Source organism: Fundulus heteroclitus, chromosome 23 (assembly GCF_011125445.2).
Source record: "Fundulus heteroclitus isolate FHET01 chromosome 23, MU-UCD_Fhet_4.1, whole genome shotgun sequence".
Taxonomy (NCBI): Eukaryota; Metazoa; Chordata; class Actinopteri; order Cyprinodontiformes; family Fundulidae; genus Fundulus; species Fundulus heteroclitus.
Genome location: NC_046383.1, coordinates 20,197,324 through 20,215,081, shown reverse-complemented (window position 1 = coordinate 20,215,081; position 17,758 = coordinate 20,197,324). Strand labels below are relative to the sequence as shown.

General features: G+C 41.9%; 1 protein-coding gene across 3 annotated transcripts in view; it reads right to left on the bottom strand.

The window, feature by feature from the left end:
• The window catches only part of LOC105932686 (protein diaphanous homolog 1), a 125,029-nt gene that overhangs the window by 66,446 nt on the left and 40,825 nt on the right, over positions 1-17,758 (bottom strand). For all 3 annotated transcript variants that reach the window (XM_021321148.2, XM_036127039.1, XM_036127041.1), the window contains 6 exons: positions 13,996-14,111; positions 11,614-11,678; positions 8,601-8,780; positions 4,757-5,287; positions 3,494-3,608; positions 3,351-3,359 (listed from right to left, as the gene is read on the bottom strand). In XM_021321148.2, the coding sequence (XP_021176823.2) occupies positions 3,351-3,359; positions 3,494-3,608; positions 4,757-5,287; positions 8,601-8,780; positions 11,614-11,678; positions 13,996-14,111 (1,016 nt within the window). The remainder of the gene's footprint in view (positions 1-3,350; positions 3,360-3,493; positions 3,609-4,756; positions 5,288-8,600; positions 8,781-11,613; positions 11,679-13,995; positions 14,112-17,758) is intronic.

Below are 17,758 nucleotides of genomic sequence, written 5' to 3'. Positions count from 1 at the left end.
AGGAGGGGGTCGTATTATGGAGTGGCAGGCGGATGTAAGGATTTGATATACAGGAGGATGCAGATGGGACAGCTGCCAGCTCTGACATTTAACTGGCATCAAAAGCTAACATAAGCTGTCTGTGCATGCACACGCCTGTTTATGTATATGACCCGAGTGTGTGTGACGAGTATAGGGACTGAAGGTCAGATAAAAATCTTGCGCGCGCACACACTGTCTGGAAGCCCCTGATGTCCGGGATATAATTTGAATATGGAGAAGTTGGAGCAGAAGGCTCAGTGACACCGGGACAAGGTGATAGGAGTGGACAGGTGTGTGTGTGTGTGTGTGTGTGTGTGTGTGTGTGTGTGTGTGTGTGTGTGTCAGCGTTTTGTGGCAGGACAGCTGGTGAGTCGTCAAAGGACATCAGTGACCTTCTCCTGATTCCTTCCTATGCTGTCGTCCCGTCGTCTGTGTCTACCTGCATTTGGGTGTTTCAAACGTACCCAGTGGTGATTGTTCCAGCTCGAGCCGAGCTAATAAGAAACTCGACTGCCGTCGGTAAAGGGAATGTTAAAAACTCAAAGACATTTGATTTGGCCTTTCAGAATATTAATCCTGTGAAGGCAACTTAAAATCTGCAGAGTACGACCGTTTTCTGTTTATAAGTTCCCCTGGTGTGACACAAACTGCCTGCTGCTAGCCAAGTCAGCTAGCATTAAGCTCAATGTATATGATATTAAGAAGGGTCTAGCTCGTCTCTAACCTTTACCAGCATGTCAGATTTATCGGACAGCTTATATTCGGAATAACCGCCAAAGTATTTAACAACTGAGTTGTGAAACAGAAAAGTGCTACACAACATATTCTGCATGTTTTGGGGAGAATCAATACATGTCAACGAATGGAAAAAAAGAAACATTCTACTGAAATCAAAATAAAACCTGAAAGCAGTATTAAACGGCCCTCAGGTCTCAGCGTCACTCCGGCATGTGTTGCAACTGCTGCCGTGTAGCATAGCGACGCCTCCAGCGAGTCTGCCACTCATTGTCACGGCAACATTACATCGATACTACATTCATTCAGGCTCAGGTAAACTCAGTATGAGAGATTTCTTCAAAAATGTGTCCAAAATCATCTATGATTAATGAAGACTTCCTCCAGTATTTTGAAAATGTAATTTGAAATGGTCTGCTTTTAGACCTTTTCAAAAAGTCCACAAGCTGTCATGGAGGGTCATTCACCAAAGAAACCAGGCCTTCATTCAAAATGGCCGACTCCAGAGGAGTTTGAACAATGGCAAACTCACTTTTTTAGGTTTGTTGAAGTTACATGTGTACTTAGTTTCATAATCCTCGGTCAAAGCACGGCTTATGACTGACTGAATGCTTCTAGGGGGCGCTATGGAGGTACTTTGCCTCGGCCACAAATTTTGTGCCAACTTATTGTTAAGAGGGTGAATTAATATCCATCATGTTCCATTTGGTGCAGATCTGTTGACGTATGAGGAAACCATGCGGATTGCCACGCCGTGATGTCAGCCACAGATAAAAAGTGTCGGAAACCGAGTGAGACCAGCTTCTCATCTTCAGACACAATTTCAAGCGGATTAGGTCAAGAAAGAGTTTTTAGAGTAAAACGTATCTGCCTGTTCTTGGGAGGCGGGACATAAATAATGTCAGGAAATGACCACGTAATATTGTATCCAAATTAAACCAATCATACAAACTTTGGTAAAACTGCTTTTCCGTGTGAAAGTTGCAGCATTTCTGGTTTTTAAGGTAAAGTTAGAGGTCTGGTCATGCGCCACTAGACATGCTCATAAATCGCTTAAACCTCTATGCATTAAGTGAATACTGACCAGATTTGAAGCAGATACCTCAAAATCCCTGGGAGGGGTTTGTCAAAGTTCGACGAGTCAAATCTCAAAAACCCTAAAATAAGAATCACCCTTTGACCCAAAATGACCGACTATCCATTGTACCTTCATGCTTTTTTTATCTGGACGTAAAAAAAAAAAAAAAAAAAAAAAAAATCAGGAAGGTACAAACATAGCATGAATGCATATTCCAATCTATAAGTAGCATTATTCAGCCAAAGGTTAACTTTGTCCCGAGGATCTTGTTAAACAGCCAACATCTTAGCACTTTCCTTCGTCTTCAGAGCTTGTGGCAATACGAAGGCCTTCGTCTCTCTCTTGGAGACGGTCTGTCACCCACAGGAAGGATTTCTGGGAAAGCAGCCCGAACTGCCAGCTACGTGGAATACCGCACTAAACAAACCAGCTTCAGGTTCTCTGAATAAACTTCTGGACTAGCAAGATAAGCGTTAATGCTTGAAGTCATCTTACTTTCCGGGAAAACGCATAAATGTGAATGTTGCGCTAGGCCTGAGTGAAGTTTTTATATCACTGTTGCTAAGAGCATTGTTTCCTTGAAAACAGACAGGAAAGCTCATTTCAGTGCAACGCTGTATAAACAACTATGGACAGGTAGGTTCCCATCAGCCAGTTTGCAGCTGCCATTTATGCTCCTGTCTCTTGATTGGCTGATGATGCAACTGGCCGCACCTTCCGCTTAAACACGGGTTTCTATTTTCTCTCGGTACTTGCAGTTTAGATAACTCCCTTTGATAACATGAAAGAGATCTACCCTGAATATAATTAGCCATTTCTTGCTATACCCATCAGCTCCATCAATAAGGTTTTGGTCTGACAAAATGCCGTTTGAGTTAGAGAAAGGACCGGTCTCCGGTAGACCGGTGGAAATAAATATGTGAATTGCAGAAATTAAACAATGATTACTTTGAAAAACAATGTGAGCAAAAGACAATGTTCTGTTTAGCTCTTTCTATTGGTACCACTTTACTGTATTAAACGTTACCTTTTAATAGAACTGCCATTTTGCCTTCAACTGACATTTATTTTAAGGAGAGTTATTTCTTTTAAGTTAATTTATGGAATATATATGACAGCATCTTAAAAAGTGTGGAATATTAAGCATTTTTTGTGATTTGGGGTTATAACAAAATATCAACCTATTGGCATCTGGAAAACGGGGAAAAATATTGTCATTATCTTGTAAATATCGACTAAGTATGAAGAATTTTTATCATGAAACAAAATCAAAATCTCCAATTCATTTTGTTGCTTCCTACTTACATTACAGTCAACCTGCCCTGGAATTGACAAAAAATCTGACTAAAAGATGCAATAAGGTAGCCATAAAGCAGATGTGAACATCTGGTTGCAGCTAATTGAAAATGTTAAGACGCACCAGCTAAAACGGTAGAAAAGGTTTGTCTGGAGCCCTGCTGTGTTGTCGGCTTAAAGGACAAAGACGGAGGAAAAAATCAGTGTGCAAAACACTTACCTTTGTTGGCTGATGAAAGCAGAGGAAAAGGCATCAGGGATTGTGGAAATAACATAGGAAAAGGCCAAAATAAGGAATTCTTTAATGTCTGGAAATAATACGTAAAAAGCAGAGAGGCAAAAACACACAAAGCAAAAACTTACACTTTGTTTGTGATGAGAAGGTTAATGTGAGTTTGGCAAAGAGTTCGTTGCTTTGAAATTGTTCCTCCTTGGCCTTGGTCCAGAAACTGTTCTCACTCAGGTCCTCGGGTCCAATCTAGAAAAGGACAAAGGTCAGCAGGTAGAGAACGGGGAAGACGGAGAGAGAGGAAATGAGGAGGAGGGAAAGGAATCACAGCTGCTATAATCGTTCCATCAAACGGACTCAATATGCTAAAAATGGTTATCTGTGCACCTGGGAAACAATGAGCCCCGCAGATAAAGAAGTCAATGGAACAAAAGAAATTGGCAGGAGTATGACGGTAGAGAGGATGAGGGACACAAAGAGGAAAGGGAGACGAAGATGCATGCAGTCATCTTCTCTAATTATCGCTCACACTCTGGTATAAAACTTCAGCTTAACTTTCAAAGAACCAACTTTTGTTTTTACTCCCCCCATCCTTTTTTTTCCCCCCTAGCTGTATGTGTATGTTTTCACACAAGTCAAAATTAACTCTGCATGCCCCCCCCCCCCTTCTATTCCCCTCGATAAGAGCATTCAGAAAGTGGAGAAGAAACCCAAAGCGAAAGAGAAAGCAGTGGTAGTAAATTTAGAGATATCAGGCCTTTCATTACGGACAATGCCTCAGGGATGGGTGTAGGACGGAGAAGACGGCGAGTGTGGAAAAGAAATGTGATACGGCAATGAGTCGAAGGAGCAAGAAAGAAAGCAAGAGAGCATGCAAAGAGAGAGAAAAAAAAAAAAAGGATGAGACCCAAGCCAGAAAAAAAAAGTCAATTTAAATTACAAAAGAATACCATCCTTTCTAGCAGCAATTTAATTATCTTTCAGTGGTGCAGTTAAAAGGAGGAGGCTTATTAAAACCCAATTTCGGTGACATCCTTGTCAAACCCTCGTACCACCCCAACAAAGGAGTGTGAGAGAGAGAGAGAGGGGGAGAATAAATGCTGATGAAGTCTGCTTTAGCCATTAAACAGTAGCTTTAGGCTAAAAGAAAGAAAGAAGGACGTTTTGATGTTTTAACCATCACAGAGGAGAGGGTGTTCAAGAACATGAAGCACATAGTCATGAGATACACGTATGCAAGGAAGCTACCTTTGGTGAATATTTCACCGGAAAAGCTCCATCTTACAGTTCGCTCATACAGAATAACAAAAGCTATGCTCAACAACAACGTTTTAATTCATATAAAAGTTGCTAAATACTCAAATGACCTTTTAAAAATCACCTTTGTTTGTACTAACCTTACTCCAGTTAGCCCTCTTCAGCTGGACCTCTGGCTTGTATTCCTTTTTAGGCTGGAGTCCAAAAGGTAGTGCAGGTGGTGCAGGAGCGCCCCAGCCTCCCATACCAAATGGAGGAGGTGGAGGCATACCTGGTCCTGGTGGTGGCGGTGGTGGTCCCATACCTGGCAACGGTGGAGGAGGAGGTGGTCCCATACCTGGCAACGGTGGAGGAGGAGGTGGTCCCATGCCTGGCAAGGGCGGAGGAGGAGGTGGTCCCATACCTGGCAAGGGCGGAGGAGGTGGTGGTACCGGCATGCCAGGAAGAGGCGGAGGAGGTGGTGGTACCGGCATGCCGGGTAAAGGAGGTGGGGGAGGAATCGGACCGGGTATGGATGCGTGGCCTGGTGTAGGTGGCGGCTGAGAAACACCTGACTGGCCAGGGAGAGGCGGAGGTGGTGGTGGAGGGGGCAATCCAGGTGTTGGCACGGGAACAGTAACGGTAATGACCTTAGTTTTGGCCTCTTCCAGATCCTTAGATAACTTTTCAACCTGCAGGCGAATGAGTATAAAGCAACAAATCAACAAAAAAGTCATCAACAAACAGCTTGATATTAACCCCATTATTCTTACCGCCTGTTTTGTATAAAACTTAATCTATAAGTCAGGTGAGTTTGCCTTGTATTGCACTAGAGCCACATCTTCACAGACTGGATCAATGAAAAGCATTTACAACATATGGCTTCAAATTAAAGTACGTTTTTAACACTTGAGCCTATAGTGGAATAAAAAAAAAAAGTTTACACACCCATATTACAACTATTATGTTATTTTGATCTGAAACAAATCCATTCCAAGATCAATGATTTCTGAATTTTGGGCACCAATAATATGACCTATTACCCTTTACAACTCAATTGAAAACAAGCTAAAACCTTTCAGTCCCATAGATGGCCCCCCAGTTCTATGTGGGCGTGTCTGTGTTCAGTATAAGAGGCCTCCCTACACATTTACGCCTTGCTCATATTGAATGCGGTGTGAGTTGCAGTCCTGATCCAGTTCTCCACAAATCCAGACTCGCACACTGTTCCTAGGCCAGCTGCGGCTCCAGTTGCAGAAAAGGCACTGGCGAGAACAGAGGTCCATGTGGTCTGTTGCTGTTCCTTATTAATAATTTAAAACCAACCATGATTTTAACTTTTTAGGGCAAAACTCGTTATCCGTGCGCTTAAATATCCCATTTCATCCTCCAAACACCCGCCTGTCTTCTCATGTTTCTGTGTAACCGTTTTGTTTACACCAGTCAAGCTACCCAAGTCAGAGCGGTGATTTTATTCTGAAACTTTTTATTGTATAGCGCCAAACGTTTCCTGTTTAGCTCGTAAAATTTGATGAAATTTAGGAGCTTGATCCGGTAACCGCTGCATTGTCTGGTCAAACATCCTTCTTGCTCAATTCTTTGCAGCGCCGCTCGGCCTCGGTAACTGGACCCGCATGCAACTGATGTGAGTTGACAATGATTTTTAAAATATCTGGGTTTCCTTGCGACGCCGCAACCGGATCTGCACCGCATTCAACGTGAGCCTGGGGTTAAAGTATCTCCAATTAACCTCAAATTGTTAAGGCTTTTCTGACATTTTCTCAGTTGCATCTTAGCGTAAAACCATCAGAGGAATCTCATTATCAGAAGGCATCAGCCAGGACAATGGGACAAAATAATAACCAGGCCCAGAGATGAAACAGAGTGGAATGTAATCAAGTGGAGAAAATATGGTGCAGCAGTGCTCAACAGCATTGGATGCACCTCAGAAATGTTGAAAGGATGTGAAGAGATCTGGAAGGCTAAGAGGCCTATGGCAACATTAGTGTAGCTGCAGAAACGTGCAGAGATGTTGCATCAGAGTAACGGCGTGAAAACTTAAACCACATGCTTTTTTTTTTTATCTCCCAAAAGATTAGTACATGTTATTCAGGCGATGGGTTACATTAAACGTGGAAAAAGCTTTCAAAGAATTTATCTTTGTCTTATTTACTTCACAAGTGGACCGATTTTCTATATCTACCGTCTTGTTCACAGGCCACTAAAAAACTGTGAAAACATTATCTTGCATTCTTTTTATAAAATATCGTCAAAGGCAGACAACATGAAGATGTTTTTTTTTTTTATTTCAAAAATCCAAAAATACAGCCAGTCGTGGAATAACATTGGAAGCTACATTTTGTGCATTTTTTTTGTAGAACAGGAAGGGGTTACCGCTCTCGTGGAAATCCCTTTAATTATCACTTTCTATTTTACCCTTGCCAAATGGTGTTGCCAAAGAAAACAGATGCCAAATGCAAAAAAGATCAACAACAGAAGTGAAAAAGTGATTAAGGCCTAAAAAAAAAAGGAAAAAAGGATTAAGGTTTGTAAGAAATGGAAAGAGAATGCAGGGCAAAGTACACAGAGAATGATAGCAGAAGGAAATTAAGTCCACAGAGAAATTGAAAAGAAAAAGTTTTGAAAGAAGAGGATAAAGTTCTAAATTGGGAGAGAGACTGTAATGGATTTTTCATTTCCATACTGAAGTACTGATTACAGTATTTACATCAGTGGGTGCCAAATTTTGAGAAAACTGTCCAAGTCATTAAAGTCAGTCAGCTAATAAAAGCAGACTAGCTGTTGAATATTGATACAGCGCACACAATCCAGAGCTAGCACGCACCAAGAAGCTCATTTCCTCTATGTGTTCTTCCGTATTTGGAGTGAAAACACGGTGTGCACGCATTTCTGTGTGTGAAAACCCTGGCCGTATGCGGCAGTGTAACAAATAGTCTGTGTTTGTTTCGTCGGACTTTGAGAAGAAGACAGTAACAGACGCGGGGAGCCTCGGAGGCAGGCTTTCTTAGTGCGGCAGCAGATGAAGAACTGGGCACGGCATCACACACGGGGACACCGAGAGATCTCTACATGTGAAGAAATCTTCCATCGGCAGCGCCTCAAACACAGAGCGCGAGCCATCTTAGTATGAGAAGCTCGTTTGATGCCTGGCTCGTGGTGCTGGTTGACGCTTTGGACAACTGTGTGTGTTTGTTTAGGGCCTTTGTTTGATGAGAAGTCGACTCTGCTGGCGTCAGCCGCTCTGGATGAAGCTCATGTTGGAAGTTGGGTGGTTGTCCAAATGACAGACACACATGCGGCCACGGAAACATCTTCATGAAGTTAACGAGCGCACGTGCTCAGAGGCAGACGGTTCTGGGTCACTTGGTGTGTTTGTGAGTTTGTTTGTCACTATGAGGCAGAGTCCAGCTGGTGTGGCAGCAGGACACTGACAGCTAAACAATCCTCATCTTTGCCTCCCCATGAGTGAATACACAAATACACACAAACTGCATGTGTATCTTGGCCTTAGAAAATATGTTTGTCCCGACTCCATCCTGGGTTTTTTTTTCCCTCTCTGAATGTCCCGCTTTTTTATTATTTATAAAGATTGCTAATCCCCCCCCAGAATTTGGCAGGCTCCCACAATATCCTTTCATGTTTCCTACATGTATCGGTTGCATTTCAGAAAAATCAACTAAGCGTAAGCGGCTTCAGTCTCACTGTGGGCATTCACTATTTTTAGGCAACAATCTTGTTTATGGGATTCCATTTATCTGCACCTTGAAATATTTAACTTCATGCAGTTACAGTTTCCTGTGCACCTTTCCAATTTTGGAACTTAAGTTTTCACTCTTTGACACTGAGATAATGAAAACCTATAGTTTAATATGTAAACTATAAACAAATCCAGTCAAAGCTAGTTAGCTTAATCAACACCCTAAAACTGAAAACATGATTTCATTCTCAATTAATGTCACTTAATGGGTATCTGCTTGTGTGTACCTGGTTTTGGAAAGAGCTCAGCTGTTCTTGCAGACTCTGGTTCTCCTTTTCTCGCTCCAGCTTGGAAGAGGCCAGCTGTTCCTTTTCTTGGCTCAGGTCCTTCAGCTTCTGGTCATAATCACCCTCCATCTTCTTCATATCCACCTGCAGCTCGTGGCGCGCCGTCAGCTCCGCTTCCAGCTGATATGTATTTAAGTCGTGGTTAGATAGGGACAGCAAATGTTTAGTGCACTTAAAAAGTAGAGGGGAAAAAGCTTAGAGTAGCTGTCATGTTTGTGTTTATTGTCACCAGGTGTTATCTGGAGAGCAGCGTTTCTAAAAATTTCACGCTCAGAAAAGGTCACCTAAGTCTCCGGGCTGCACAGAACTCCTGACTGTTCAGTGTGTTATCCCTCAGGTGTTTGCTAATTAAAAACACAATTAAGAAAATGTTTCCTGTAATTCAATGAATTAAATAATGTTTGTAATTACGCTCATTTGCACAAAACATGCGACTCCCAAATAAATTAGGATTCCACCCCTCTGACAGGCTCCAACCACAAACCACTACATTAATAAAGCACTTTGTACAGCACTTTGTTGCAGCTGCTGCAGTTTTAGACAGTCAAACATTTAAAATGGAAAAAACAACAAAACAAAAATTCCAATTGAAATATAAAAAGGAATAAAAGCAAAAGTCTCAACATGTGTTAAAATCCAAGGGATAAAAATGTGTCTTAAGGTGATTTTAACAGTGGACAATAAGAACGATCCATAACTTAGGAGCGGCAACACTAACAGCTCCGTCTCCCCTGAGCTTAAGTTCAGATCTCAGTTCCTCCAGGATCAGCTGGTCAGCTGACCTGAGGCAACGAGCAGCAGAGTATGGGTGAAGCAGCTCAGAGAGGTAAGATGGGGCAAGACCATGTAAACTTTTAAAAACAAATAAAAGAATCTTAAAACGATCTCTAAAATCCACAGGGAGCCAGTGAAGGGAAGCTGGGATAGGGGTGACGTGCTCCCTCTGCCCAACCCCAGTTAAAAGATGAGCAGCAGCGTTCTGAACCAGCTGAAGACGCTTAAGGGAGGACTGGCTGAGTCCACTGTAGAGAGCATGACTGTAATCGAATTGAGTTGTAATAAAAGACATGAAATACTGCTTAAAAACGTTGTTTTAAGAGAACCGGCTTTATCTTTGCCAGCCGCCTAAGGTGATAAAAACTGGGCTTGACCAGTGCTCCAAAAAAAACTCCAAAAGTAGCGCATGGTAGTGAAGTTGAAGAAAGAGAATACTTTGTTTTTCTTTAGATATAATAATTTAAAAACGGTGGTGGGAATTTGCATTCAGCCCCCTTTACTCTGTTACCCTTAAATACAACTTAGTATCGACAATTACAAACTCTATATGTGTAATTTAAGCTTAGTATATGTCCAGCTGTTCTCAGATGTCTGCTAGAGAACATCAGTGAACAAAGAGCATCATGAAACTGGCCGTTCAGCAGGAAAATAACCCCAAACACACAGCCAAGGTTAAAAAGCCTTTTCTGGCATTAGAATGGCCTAGTCAAAGTATAGAACTAAATCCAGCTGAAAATCAGTGGCAAGATTTGAGGTATTTTAAAAAAGAAAAAAAAGGGACAAAAACCTTCGCTTGTGGAAAACTGTTGGAGACACCACCCCCCCCCCCCCCAAAAGATATGCAGTACAGAGGGTTCTGCAGAGTCCTAACTAGGAGGGGCTGAAATAAATAAATTAAAAATTAAAACATCTTTTTCCATCCATTTTACAGCCTTGTTTTACTTGGTATTGTTTGTGGTTGTAACCTGCCATCGTGTGAAAAAACACTTTTCGTGTGCAGTACTTTTGCAAAACAACGGTTTGATTAGAAATGAGGAGGCTGTAGCTTAAGAACAAATTTGACCTTTAAAGTCAACTTACTTTCATAAACAATTGATTTTGAAAGATGACTAACCAGAAGTTAGTTTTTCAAATTAAAAAACAGGAGCTAGGTTTTGAACCTCATGCTCGCCTGCACCAGCTTTCAGGAAACTGGTTGAAGAGGCATCTGCTCACATCTTTCAGACTGTTGAGGCCGTCTCTGCTGAGACTTTGAGACAATTACCTGCAGCCTAGTGATGTTCGGTGTTTTTTTTTTGTGTATAATTTACTCTGAAAATTACAGTCAATTACAAAGTGAGGATGCTTCAGTGCTTTTAAATGAGCGCCGTTCTCACTGTTTTGTCAACGCCTCCCCCTTCATAAAAAAAAAAAAAAGTAAAACCTCTCGCAGCGTTTTCCATTTTCTCACTTACTTTAACGCAATTTTCAAATCATTTTCTTTTAGACACCTGACAAACAGGATAATATTAAAAAAGAGAGAGATGAATACAAGACGACATCGACACACACAGCTGTTTAATTTGCAGAAAGCGGATCCGTTACTCTCGCTGTCAGCAGCCTGACAGCCTTATCCCTAATTCCTGCCAAAAGGGACTGCTCGCAATTACCCCATCATGCTCCACCAGCAATATGATGCGCGTGGTCTGTGACAATTGGACTCCGCAGAGCGCCCGCCCGCCTGGATGGGTGTCTTGTCGATTGATATGATCTCACATGTAACCGCGTGCTAGGAGCGAAGACTAGTTTTTAGCTCCCTCTTTGCAATTATTCTGTCACTCGGACAGAAACATCAAGGCTGGCAACGAGCCACAATCAAGGCATTTACCCGCCTTCGGTGTTTGAGCGAGCGTGCTCGTCTGTCTTGTGGCGTTCGCGAGCGCGGATGCTCATTTTCAGCCAACCTCTCTCTTTGGCACTTTCTTGTAATTTGTCATCTCGTGTCACCCAGAGATTCATTAAAATCCAAACATGTCTGAGCGGGACGAAAGAACACTTTCACTGTATTTTTCTTTTTAATTTACTGTCTATAGTAGGTGATTGATCACATGACTACTAAGTTGATGAGGGTTTTTTTTTGTTCTATCCATGTGTGCACAGATTACTTCACTTTTAAGCAGAACTACATGGACTGTACCTTCTTCTCCAGCTCTGCGGCTTTGGCCTCGCTGACCTCCACTTTGGTTTTGTCCACCATGTTGTCTGTGGACAGAAATGGAGACAACAAGGGGGAAAAGAGAAAAACCAGAAGAGTGGTCACAGATAAGATAAGGGTTCTGACAACACACGTTCACACATCGTACCCTTCAGTGTGGTAAAGGCTTTTGCCCGCTCACATAAATTCACAGAAAGAAACGAGCCATCTGTCTTCCTGTTTTTTTTTGTTTTTTTTACCCCCCCCCCCTTATCACAACACTTGCCGTCAAGATCCATGAGGTGATTGCAGAGGCATCTCATTACAATAGGATGCGTTGTGTCGCAGGCTGCTTTTACATATCATTGCCTTTTTAAGCCTTCAGCACACACACACCTTTGTTTTCCCTTTGCTGCAAAATAAATCTCTGCTCTGGGAGTTATGCATTATCAGATATGCTCCTTGGCAGAGGACAGGGTGAGAAGGACGCTGAATGACCAACAGGATGCCTTTGCTGCATAATTGCAGGGTCAACAGGTGGCTCAGAGCTGGTCATGGAGCTAATTAATATGAAGATAAATGCCACAATGTCACAAGATCAAAGGCAGCTTATGGTGCTCAGGAGGCGGGGGTGGCAAAAAGGAACCTGTGTTGAGCTAAAATAGAAAAAATCTGTGCATGGTTAAGTGGAAAGTGAACCATAAAATAGAGAGGAGATACAAGGAATATGCAGTATGAGAAAAGATAAAACGGAGGGGAAAAAAAAGATGATTCTCCCTATTAAGATAAGCTGAATGAAAAAGTAGAGATGAAGACATCCCCCGATTTAAAAAAAAAAAAAAAAAACTAACAATATAGCAGCCTACATTCAATTTCAGGGTGCATTTGTGTACGGGTTTATTGGATGTGAAATGGGTTTGGTGGTGGGGGGGCGCGTCTGTCGTGGTGGCTAGGCTAAATGGGACAAACTTTGAATAGAGAGCAAGGAGGGAGACAGAATGTGGAGTGGGGAGAAAAAAAAAAAAACTGTGCTGAATTTCAGAGTTCAAAGAAAAACACTAAATAATGCATGCGGGGCAGAATTGGGCTGCTTTCCACCAATAATAACTCTGACAGGCTTAAAAGAGGCCAGCCAGCCAGCGCGCGTGTCAGGACGCATTTAGAAGCGGCGCAATTAGAGTCTCCTGCAGTGAGCAACGGAGACCTGCCATAAAGAGCGCTGAACTCAGGAGACATGCCCTCCACCTGCATTTTGCTTTGTTTCAGCCATCTGCAGGCACTGATCTTTAACAACTGCCACTCAAGTTTAAAAAAAAAAAAAAAAAAAAAAAGAAGAATCTGTATTCAGACAAGTGTTCACAGCTTGTCTCAGAAATGATTATTTTATAAGAGGAGAAATCCACATGCTGTGTTTGTATTCAATAGAGAGTGACATGAAACTGATCTCACGGATCAGTGGCAATCACAAAGTCAACTTTAATCCCCTCCCTCGACACCTTTCTGACGGTGGATTTAAGCTCTGTGTCCAGCAATTTCTGTCTCGTCTGAAATCTGACAGACATTCATTCCTGCTTCATATCGTGACTGACCAGCTTGTCAACCGTGAGTAACTGGTTTAAACCTTAAGCCCCCCCCCCCCCCCCCACACTTGTTGAACCATTTGTGGCGCTTTTCAATCAGTAAACCATGTGGAACAGTACACATTTCATCCCGGAGACACTTAATGCCCCTTCTTTAACGATAAAGCATCCCCCACCATCGCTGGGAAAACGCTTTTCGGTTTATCTTTCAGAATGGCTATTTGGATCTGGCAGAAACATCCAAGGTAGCTAGTTCTACAAAGCGGTTTTGACACACCATAAATCAGGCCTAATACTTTGAGGCCCGGAGAAAAGTGTATGTCATGCCTGCAGCTGGAAGAGATGGTGTGCCCTGCAGACAAATGAGCACTGCAGGCTTGTTTTAGTTATCCGTTCTCCAGCAGAGCGTGCACGCTACCGTGCAACAGCGAGCTTATTTTGGAGTTGTGGGGAATGAAAAAGCTGGATTTTTTTAATCTTTTGTGAAAAATGTTTTATACAATTGAATTGTTAAAACCTGTAGCACCATTCAGCCTCTTTCAATACCTCCTCTCTGGCTCCACCTTGTGGCTTGAGTAATGACCTAACACCTCATGTGAAGCAGTTAAAATTATGGCTACATCTCCAAGTTGAAAACTGAAAGTTTATACCACAGTATTTCATTTGGGATCTAAAAGGCCGTCTGCATTGCTGCTCAAAATGTGAAAGTGCCTTCAATTGCAGATGCAGGTGGAAAAGCTTGAAAGTAGCGTGTTCAAGGATGTGAAACCCTTGAAGGCTGGCATGTTCTGATCCGATTACTCACCTATCAAACCTTCGATGTCAAACGTGAGCTTGCGGCACTTGAAGTCAGGGTCTGACCCGTTCTTGTGAAGCACAATCTGAGCAATACATTCATCTATCAGCTTGTAGTACTGAGGCCTGTTAGGAGCAAGAACAGACGTATTTATCAATAAATACATTTTGAAAACTCTTGAGCATAATTTATTTATTTTTTTCCCCAGACCTAAAATAAAGCAAACATATGTGGTAAATGGCTCCGGTTTCCAAGTCGTCAATAACAGAGCCTCTGCTCAAGACAAATTATGTTAGCCTGCTCAGAAAAAAGAAATAAATAAAAAGCACACATCCTCTGCTACTCTGTCTTTGAAAGCGAGATTGGATGTCTGTGCGAGCAGGGCAAGTTGAGTTTCTTGTCACAAAGATTGATTGTGTGCAACTGCTTGTGCGAGAGCTTGCTGGTTTGTGTCCAGCGTCAAACGTCTGATCAAACCAGCTTCACACAGACACTCAATTTCAGACGCGTCTCGTTCCTCGACCCCATTAGACGCTGCCACGTTCAAAAACTCCACACTATTTATTCTGTCTCTGGTCTCCCCTCTCACTCACTTTGCTTTTGTCTCATGCTTATTTCACTACTTCACTTTAGGTATGTTTTTTTTTTTTTCTTCCTTCCTCCTCCCTAAAGCTGAGCTTCATCCGTGGAGCGAGAGAGACATCTAGTGTCGTAGGGAAAAAATAACCTTTTTCCTAAGAAAAAAAATTCTTACTCATCTTGAGGACATTGAATTTAACCAAAAATCTGCTAGTATGTAACATTTAGGGAAAGAAAAAAATACTGCATATATGCAGTATTCATATACAACTACACAAAGCCCATGTTGTACACTTATCCACCATAGTCTCTGCTTCAGACTGAAGCCAACCATGGCAGAAGAAAGGGGGCATATCAGCAGGTACTCCATGGAGCAATCTACTACTACTCTCAATTTTCTCTGCATTATTGTCTCACCGTCTCCTTTCATCTCTGTATTAACAAAGCTGTACTTTGTGCCACTCTGAAGCCCTTTCTCCTCCTCCTATTTTCTAAATGTCTTTGGGCTCCATTACAGACCACATCCATTGGGCATCAGCTAGATGGGGGAAAAAAAAAAAAAAAAAAAAAAAAAAAGTTCCTACAGACAAAAAATACTCAGCTGGTGCCACTTGCTTTCAAAGAACCTTCCCTTCTTTAGCTTTGCTCACTTAAGTCTAAAAATAGACCACAAACATCCTAACCTAACCACCCCCATTTAAAAATGTGCACTTATTGTTTATTCCCCATGCTTTGAAACACAAAAACACACAACCCCCAGCAAATAATAGTATTCTGCAGACGTTTTGTCATTCAATTATTCTCTCCCCTTTTTCTTTCCTTTAAATAAAACTCCAAGGGGCTTTGGAGGACACCACGCGAGACATTAGCATATTTCTTCTGATAAGCGTGGATGGTGCTCAATTCCATTAAAATGAAACTGGACTTCTTTGCATTTATTAATTTCACTTCCTTGATAAGACCCTCAAGAAAACAAACAGCAAATGGAGCCAGCCGCTGAAAATGAGGGAGATGTGAGGAGAAAGAAAATAAGAGGAAGAGATTTCTTGAACGTCTTTTCCACCTCTGGTTCTACAGACATCTCGTTATTTCTGAAGCACGCAGCCGTGTTTCGTCTACCGTGGTCGATTACCTGACTGACCAGTTCTTTTTCTAAGCTTTGTGCGCCAACGTGCTGATCAAACAGGACCGTTCCTCATTTTATTTCAATGCCACTCAGGCCGGTATAGCGCTGCATTTTCATAAACGATAATTTTACTACAAAGTTCATTTAACCAATTCTCAAATTTTTGTTTTAACTCGTTACGTAAATTAATCAGCTCAGGCTCTCGTTTGTGCTCAATTTGATAGCTTACAGCTAACGTTAACCCAAAATTCTGTTTCCCTGAAACATATATGACAAAACTTTTTTTTTTTTTTTTAAATCAGATATTGGGGCTCTGACTCAACTTATTACTTCTCAGGGCTCGTTTAGCATGAATCACAGCATCATTTCGGCGTGGCATGGAGGTGCTAAGCCTGTGCTCCGCTAAGGTGATAACGCAGCCCGGGTTGCTTTAGCAGTGCTGATCAGGTTGTTTGTACTCTCGGCTCGGGTGTCTCGTCTTCCTCCTGATAATACTCCCATTGTTCCTCTATGGGGTTACGGTCAGCCTGGCTGGATGGCCAATCAAGTGCAGTTACATCCTGGTCATTAAGCTGTTTATTGGCACTTTTGGCAGCGTGTCAAGTCTTGCTGGAAAACAACAAGCGATGCCCTGAAGTGATCTAAAATTTCCCCATCAGACGGATGCTCTGACTTTGGACTTGACAAAACACAGCAGAGAAACAGCAGCAGACGAATCGCCGCTGACTGCACTGATTCCCACAGGACCAGAAGCAGCTTGGATTTGGTGCCGCGCCACTATTCCCCCAGACTCTGGGACCTTGGTTTCCAAATTAAATGCAACACTTCGATCTAGAAAGATGACCACTAAGCAGCAGTTCAGTATCATATTTTAATTTGAAGGGTCTCAATACCCGTATCGTACAACCGTCATGTCAGTCGTCAGGCTTTCGCACGATTAAGCTATGCCATGGCTATAACAGTTTATTAAAAAATATCTATTTTTTTGTTGGCTTCGTGTAATGTACCAATTACGTGCAAAATAGATTTTTCCTAATTTCTAATTTTATTAGGTGTGAAACATAATTGGCAACATTCTGTTTAATGGATCTAAAATGATACAAGTTACAGTTGTTGCATTGAACTGTTTAAATAAATGAGCTTTTCATTGACATTATAATTTACAAGGAGGCTCCTGTAGTTCTACTCTTCTTTCAATTACCCATAAACAGGTTTGTATCATTTGGTGTATGAAAGGCACTGAGACATCACATTTTAATGCATTGAGAATGATGTTCTCCAAATGTTCTTACTTTGCCAATATCAACAGTTGAGCTCCAAATCTGTCATTTATAATCGTCTCCTCTATTGTTCTCATTAAAAGATTTACAGCTGAACTATGGCCATAACTTGTCAACCAACTCCCCTCAGATCATAATTGGAAACGTTTTGTAAATTTACTAGTTTGGGCTGATCATTATACCTTTGAGCCTTTTCTGTCTGTTATCTGGGGGCAACCATGTTACCATGTTTCATTGGTGCTCTCTGTAGTGTTATAATTTTATTTATTCCATTTCTAAATTGCTCACATTAATCGAGAGCGCCACAGCGAGTCCTGGTTACTGGTACGCTTGATTTACTTTCAAACCGTACACCGTCATTATCTTTTATGCGTTTGAACTGTGCGTTCTGATTATCTCTATAGAGTTTTCTGCTCCAATTATAGATAAAGATCCAACAGGGTATCGGCCGGAGATTAGAATCTAACAATTTTCCCTTGAACAGCCCTGATCAGAGATTGCCAGATCAAAACACTAAAAAAAAAAAAAAAAATATCATTTTTTTCCCCCAGTCGGGTGATAAATCAGCAAAAAGCATTACATAATAGTGAAGTGGAAGAAAACTGATACACATTAGATGTGGTGTGCATATTTATTCTGTTCCCTTCACGCTCAGCTCCCTGAAAGAGAACTGCCTTCAAAACTCAAACAGCCCCCCCCCCCCCCCATGTTTGTGATTTAATCTCAGCACAAATACAGCTCTCCTGTGAAGGCCTCTATAGGTTTGTTTGCACCATGAAAACCAAGG